At 41.5% G+C, this 7647-nt stretch overlaps 1 protein-coding gene across 1 annotated transcript in view; it reads left to right on the top strand.

The window, feature by feature from the left end:
- The first annotated feature begins 595 nt into the window (after positions 1–595).
- The window catches only part of ahcyl1 (adenosylhomocysteinase-like 1), a 58882-nt gene continuing 51830 nt past the window's right edge, over positions 596–7647 (top strand). The window contains exon 1 of the mRNA XM_055891222.1: positions 596–1115. Coding sequence (XP_055747197.1) covers positions 924–1115 — 192 coding nt within the window. The 5' untranslated portion in view covers positions 596–923. The remainder of the gene's footprint in view (positions 1116–7647) is intronic.

Raw genomic sequence — 7647 nt, 5'->3', positions numbered from 1 at the left:
AAGATACTCTTCTTAATTATACAACTACTGTTTGGCAGCACCCCTACTGCCCGTGGCTATGAGCACCTTATAAACGAGTCAGTGTACGATTGTGACGGAGTTAAAGAGGACCCTTCACCATCTTTATCTCATCAATCATCAAAAACGTGTTTTAATTGAAGGGGTCTTTTTTTTCATATTTTGATGCAGTCCTTCGGGGGTGATAGATACAACAAATTGTGGTTATCTCGGTTTCCAATTAGTAAAATGACTGCTAAAGTTTGTCATTTACACTGAATCTGTCCACAGGAGATTAACGTTAGTGGTTAACAAATTATTTGACTGTGAACTCTTTCGTGTAACATCTGTTCATTAAATTCTATTAACATGGTGTCGCTATTGATACACTTCATTGAACATCAATACACAAAAAAATCTAAACATGAACAAAACTGACTGTGGACATGCACTGGTCATGATGCTATCAAAAGTGAGATGGGCCCAGTCCAGCTCTCATTGGGCACACGAGCGGTCCCTTCTCACCATCTCGGCTGGCCATTGGCCGAGAGCCTTCCACATCCCGCCCACTCATTCAGGTGACTGCTCTAACAAGACGCCCACATCGGATGCTGAGCTTGTGACTGAGACAACCGACTGTAACTGGTGAACCGGCGGATGACCGACAACAAGAGTTGACTACACACTCTCCACTGCTCAGTGCTTACATGCCAGCTAATAATATTCAGTATAGTAACGTTACATGGTCCATCTCTTGATTTTGCGCTCAGCAGACAGTTTCGGTTCGGAAATTCCAAACACGAAGCAGTAAAGCTCACCGGTCAACGAAAAGCGAGCAGTGCGTGACAGCAGAGAGAAGACTAGCCTACCAAGTCGGACATCATCACAATTCTCATCCAAAAGGTCGGAATCACTTGAATGCGAAGATGACAGACGCGGTCGTGGACGGTAAATTGGAGGTGGTGAAACAGGCAACGAAATATGTAAAAGAGACCGAGAACGTCGCGGAAAAATATTCTGCGATGACCGTTAGCAAGAACAGTGACATGAACATGAACGTCGGTGAATTGCAGTCTGCCGCATTCACTGCGGTGCCCACTCTCAAATCTGTCAAGAAGGTAAGACTGACAAAACCGTGAGCACTGAGCACCGTCATCAACATCCAGTACAGTATAGGCTAATTGTGGGAAAACTGCATCTATGCGGGATAATGGATGAGTGGGTGCAGGACCTGCCTGCTGTATCATAGTGACTAATGTTTCTTAAAGAAAAAACATCCTATTGCGTCTCCGACCTTCTAAAATATCAAATATAAATAAACTTTATGAATATTTCACCTTATGTTACCCAATGATAAATATTGTATTTATTTACTGGGAAATTCCCTGAATTTATAGTAGGACCATAATTCTTATAATGTACAGCATTCGGAAAGTATTCAGACCCCTTCCCTTTTTTGATATTTTGTTATGTTACAGCCTTATTCTAAAATGTATTAAATAAAAAAATCCTCATCAATCTACACACGATACCTCATAATGAGTATTAACAGGCTTTTAGAAATGTTTGCAAATTTATAAAAAAGCAAATGCAGAATTACCTTATTTACATAAGTATTCAGACCCTTTGCTATGAGACTTGAAATTGAGCTCAGGTGCATCCTGTTTCCATTGATCATCCTTGAGATGTTTCTACAACTTGATTGGAGTCCACCTGTGGTAAATTCTATTGATTGGACATGATTTGGAAAGGCACACCTCTCTATATAACGTCCCACAGTTGATAGTGCATGACAGAGCATCAACCAAGCCATGACGTTGAAGGAATTGTCCATAGAGCCCCGACGCAGGATTGTATCGAGGCACAGATCTGGGGAAGGGTACCAAAACATTTCTGCAGGATTGAAGGTCCCCAAGAACAGAGTGGCCTCCATCATTCTTAAATGGAAGAAGTTTGGAACTTTCAAGACTATTCTTAGGACTGGCTGCCCGGCCAAACGGAGAAATTGGGGGAGAAGGCCCTTGGTCAGGGTGATTACCAAGAACCCGATGGTCAATCTGACAGAGCTCCAGAGTTCCTCTGTGGAGATGGGAGAACCTTCCAGAAGGACAACCATCTCTGCAGCCCTCCAACAATCAGGCCTTTATGGTAGAGTGGCCAGACGGAAGCCATTATTCTGTGAAAGACTCATGACAGCCCGCTTGGAGTTTGCCAAACGGCACCTAAAGGACTCTCAGACCATGAGAAACAAGATTCTCTGGTCTGATGAAACCAAGATTGAACTCTTTGGCCTGAATGCCAAGCGTCACATCTGGAGGAAACCTGCCACCATCCCTACGGTGAAGCATGGTGGTGGCAGCATCATGCTGTGGGGATTTTTTTCAGGATGAACGGAGCAAAGTTCAGCGAGATCCTTGATGGAAACCTGCTCCAGAGCGCTCAGGACCTCAGACTGGGGTGAAGGTTCATCTTCCAACAGGACAACGACCCTAAGCACACAGCCAAGACAACGCAGGAGTGGCTTCGGGACAAGTCTCTGAATGTCCATACATATGCAAAAATTTCAAAACACCTTTTTTTTCTTTGTCATTATGGGGTATTATGTGTAGATTGACGAGTTTAAAAAAACGGTTTAATTCATTTTAGATAAAAGGCTGTTCAAGACCCAGGCAAGTGCTTCCAGTCAGTGTCCAAGCTGAGCAGTGAGCACCTCGATCTATCTATTACTCAGACCCAGATAGAAAAGCTAATCCTCTGCATAATTGTAACTAATTAACTGCATTATTCATCAGTAGGCTACTTCAAAAACAATGACCAAACTCTACAATACTCCTAATCAGGTGCGTAACTTTGGTTTTATTAGTGGGCGGGACATGATCTGTCAGGGGGGGTTCCTCCCTCAGAATTGTCTCGAGCTAATTTCCTGCATTTCTATTAGGGCTGTCCCTGACTAAAATAAATATTGATCCACCAAAAAAGTGTAGTCTTTCCCAACCGATTAGTCAAAAGTTTAAAATGTCTATTTTTCCACAGGCCTATATAGACACATCCTATGTGTTTGAACTTGTACTGAACTTGTCTGATGCTTTAAGCACGATGTTTGATTAAATAATGATGATACACAAATGACTCGAGGGAGCCAGAGATCAAGATAGCCTAACCAGAAAGAAAAAAACCAGTTCCCAACCCTCTCGCTGCTGCTGGCCTCTGCCAATACGCCCCTGAAGTTGCTGGTAATAGGCTACACCAGCAGTCAGCAACCTTTTCCATCTGGGGTGCCAATTTATCTTGCCGTTTCTACCAATCTGCTCGCCAGTTATGATTTGCATATGCACTTTTTCTTGGAACAGTTTAATTTTAATTTATAATAGTCTTTATATCTCAAAATCATAGAATGTTGATTAACCACAGACAATCTAAATCTAAATGAAAATTATACAAATCTAAAAGTAACTTTTATTGCCATTGCCAACTATGTAATAATAACCTACATAAAGCCAACACAAAAACATTGCAGCCAGCAGGTAGAAAATAACCAATGTTTCAACGATCTTGAAACATTGTATCAACTATCAACGGGTGTCCCCAAAACTCGCACTAGCAATCTTGAGACGTTGTATCAAATATTCTGGGCCCTCAGTTTCCAGCGCCAGTGAGCTTGGGGCAGACACAGCTGTAGACTATTTGTGCAAAGGATAAGAAGTAATCAGGTATTTTATGACGTTTTCACTGGATCAGAGCATTACATTTTTCCCTTTTCATGCAGAGTGGTTATCGAAAGGGAGAGAGTTTGAAATATTGTTCAAATAGTTTGAGAAATTATTGTCATTCTCAATTGATTCTAAAAACAGACTTTTTAAAACTTTCTGTTTGGGGTGATGAAAAAAAATTACTTTGAGAAGCTCCACAGCTCATTAGTGTTTTGATTCGTTAAGACAATCATAAATACTGTCAGACATCCTCAAATGGGCACATTTATAGGCCTACATTTGCGCGCAGGCCAGGTAGACTAGTCCTACTTCTATATGCATAATCAGGTGTGCGTCTTTACTGAACAATGACAGGAGCGTTTCAAACCAAAAAAATAAAATAATAAATTGACAAAAGTTGTAAATGAAATGAAATAAACAAAAAAAAACGTGTTTCTCAAGAGTGTATCATTAACATCTGCTAAATACACGTCTACTCCCGACAATGACATCTGTAAATGACTCTACTAATACTATATTGAATGTATTAACAGAAATTACCATAACCAAACAAACATGGCAGATGATAAATGATGGGAATTAATGGTAAATGTAGGCTACTACTGGTGATTGATAGACACAGCAAAACACCGTACACAATGAATGTTATGAAACAATGAATAGCCATGAAATGGTGGGAGAGAGCTCATTCTGGGGAGAGAGAGAGACGTGCCTTGTGCATCTGGGTCACAATTCCAAGATTCCTTGGAACGTGGCATCCCCCAGCAGCCTTCTCAATGGACAGGGGGCAAAATCCCACAGGTGACTCGTGTGCCATTTACGGAAAAATATATCTATTTGCTACTGCTCTACAACAACAAAAATTATTCCAGCCTTCACATAATGCAAATATGTCCCCTTTTGTGTTTTACACTTCCAGCAGAGGAATAACATTTCTGAGTTCATGATATTCAGTTTCACTTGCATATAGTATGTTCTATGGATGGCCTTAAACTGCAGTAATTGATGTCTGAGATGATATGAACATGACTGGGCATTCAAACATATAGTATCTGTATCCATTCATCATCATCAATATTGTGTTGTGTGTTGACTGTGCACCATGACAGTGAAGCCTGTAGAGCTGTTTATACCGTGTCAGTGTGTAAAGTAGGGAATTATCTAGGGAAACTGACAGATCAATAACGTTACAATGCTATACTGACTGTAATAAAAACTCACATTGCGCTGTCAAAAGAAATCTGAATATCGGTCTTCGATCATTTGACCGCTGGTTTCATCGTTTGATTCAAGTCTACTGCAGTGTGATTGAGGCACAAATAATACCTAAAGTAAGTGAGCTAGCTAGCTAACGTTAGCCAACTTTTGGCTAGCGCTAATGATACATCTACTGGCGAAAACTAGCCAAGTTAATTTACTTCTGTTGAAACGGGACAAAAAGGCTACAAAACTGACAGATAGCTAGAGCTGAACTGGCTGTGGTAGCTACTAGCTAGCTAGCTAGTTAATTTTCTTCAGACAGAACTTCAGTCGAGAGAGGATGAAACATTATCTTACGTTCCATGTCAGCTACACTACTAGCTTAGCACTGGGAACAAATACATTTTTTTCATTTAAGTCAAAAAGCTGTTACCTTGCCAACTACATCAGCCAAATAAAGAGTAGCCAGTTTCTGCTCTGCTTGCTTTTACAACTCTGAGAAAAAGTGCAACACACAGACAGCAGCACCGTGCTGGTCAGAAGCTGCACAGCCTGTCTGCATGCTCTGTGGTGTCCACGTGGTCCTAAATCCAGCTGGCTGAAACCACCAAACAGCCTACTCGACGCTCTGAGGCATCTCCGGTGGGGGGGGGGGGGGGGGTCATGTGGCCAGGGAAAGTTGCACCCCTGCTCCCAATTGTAGCCAGTTTGTTTTGGGCAGTTATTTTAAAATGGAGCTAAATTGGTTTATGATTTCAACTGAACAGGGTATGGAAAAGTGGGGTCAGTTCAGATAAACGTAGGGTATGGCAAATTTGACAGTGTTGAAGCTCATTTACTGTATTTCTACACAATTTAAAAACTCGAAAATGCTATTCGGAGAACAGCAAAAACAAACAAAATTGACTCCAGCCATGATCACCTTGGCTGCTGTAACTTCATTCACCTCAGTTGATAAGGGACATAAATAACATTCTACGACAACATGTTTTACAGCAATTAGCTGTAATTAAAAACTGGGATTAAAAACTCTAGTTTAGTTTCATGTTAAGTCAAACAGCAGTTACCTAGCCATTTACAGCCATGCTGTTCACTGCAGCCAGGCAAACAGCCTTCCTGCCCGCTCCGAGGCGTCTGCATGGTCCTAAAGCCAACCCTAATATGCTAAAATGCTATTATTGTCTTTTAATCAGGATTGGAATGGTTTTAATACTCTGCCATACTTTGCCATACCCAATTGACACCCCTGCGATACATGTAGACAAATAGCAAAGGGCCAGGGGTATGCTGTATTTAGATTTTAGTTCCAGACTTGTGACACGGTGCCTTGCAGTCGGAGACTGAAGAAAGGCTTTAGGGATGTACATATACTAGAGACCATTTTGAGGATGTTAGTTTCAGACTTGTGACACGGTCCCTTGCAGTCGTAGACTGAAGAAAGGCGTTAGGGATGTACATATACTAGAGACCATTTTGAGGATGTTAGTTCCAGACTTGTGACACGGTGCCTTGCAGTCAGAGACTGAAGAAAGGCTTCAGGGATGTACATATACTAGAGACCATTTTGAGGATGTTAGTTCCAGACTTGTGACACGGTCCCTTGCAGTCGGAGACTGAAGAAAGGCTTTAGGGATGTACATATACTAGAGACCATTTTGAGGATGTTAGTTCCAGACTTGTGACACGGTCCCTTGCAGTCAGAGACTGAAGAAAGGCTTTAGGGATGTACATATACTAGAGACCATTTTGAGGATGTTAGTTCCAGACTTGTGACACGGTGCCTTGCAGTCAGAGACTTGAAGAAAGGCTTCAGGGATGTACATATACTAAAGACCATTTTGAGGATGTTAGTTCCAGACTTGTGACACGGTGCCTTGCAGTCAGAGACTGAAGAAAGGCTTCAGGGATGTACATATACTAGAGACCATTTTGAGGATGTTAGTTCCAGACTTGTGACACGGTCCCTTGCAGTCAGAGACTGAAGAAAGGCTTCAGGGATGTACATATACTAGAGACCATTTTGAGGATGTTAGTTCCAGACTTGTGACACGGTGCCTTGCAGTCAGAGACTGAAGAAAGGCTTCAGGGATGTACATATACTAGAGACCATTTTGAGGATGTTAGTTCCAGACTTGTGACACGGTCCCTTGCAGTCAGAGACTGAAGAAAGGCTTCAGGGATGTACATATACTAGAGACCATTTTGAGGATGTTAGTTCCAGACTTGTGACACGGTGCCTTGCAGTCAGAGACTGAAGAAAGGCTTCAGGGATGTACATATACTAGAGACCATTTTGAGGATGTTAGTTCCAAACTTGTGACACGGTCCCTTGCAGTCAGAGCCTAAAGAAAGGCTTCAGGGATGTACATATACTAGAGACCATTTTGAGGATGTTAGTTCCAGACTTGTGACACGGTCCCTTGCAGTCAGAGACTGAAGAAAGGCTTCAGGGATGTACATATACTAGAGACAATTTTGAGGATGAGAACACAATGAACTATTCCTGGCCGCAATCGGTGTCTGTAATGACACATTAGTGTTCTTTATTATATTCTGGTCGATAACAGATTGCTGTTGTTGAAACATGCTGTTGTTAAACCATGTTACAACATATTGAGGAACATTCAGAGAGTTTATATAGTTTATTTAAAAAAATAATGTATACCTTGTTTATTATCAGGAATGTGTTCCCTGTATGTTCCTAAATATGTCCCATTTCCTGCCTTGACCAATTTAGGAA

This window comes from Salvelinus fontinalis, chromosome 31, assembly GCF_029448725.1.
Source record: "Salvelinus fontinalis isolate EN_2023a chromosome 31, ASM2944872v1, whole genome shotgun sequence".
Classification (NCBI taxonomy): Eukaryota; Metazoa; Chordata; class Actinopteri; order Salmoniformes; family Salmonidae; genus Salvelinus; species Salvelinus fontinalis.
Note: the sequence above shows the minus strand (reverse complement) of the source record. Positions and strands in the feature narration are given on the sequence as shown.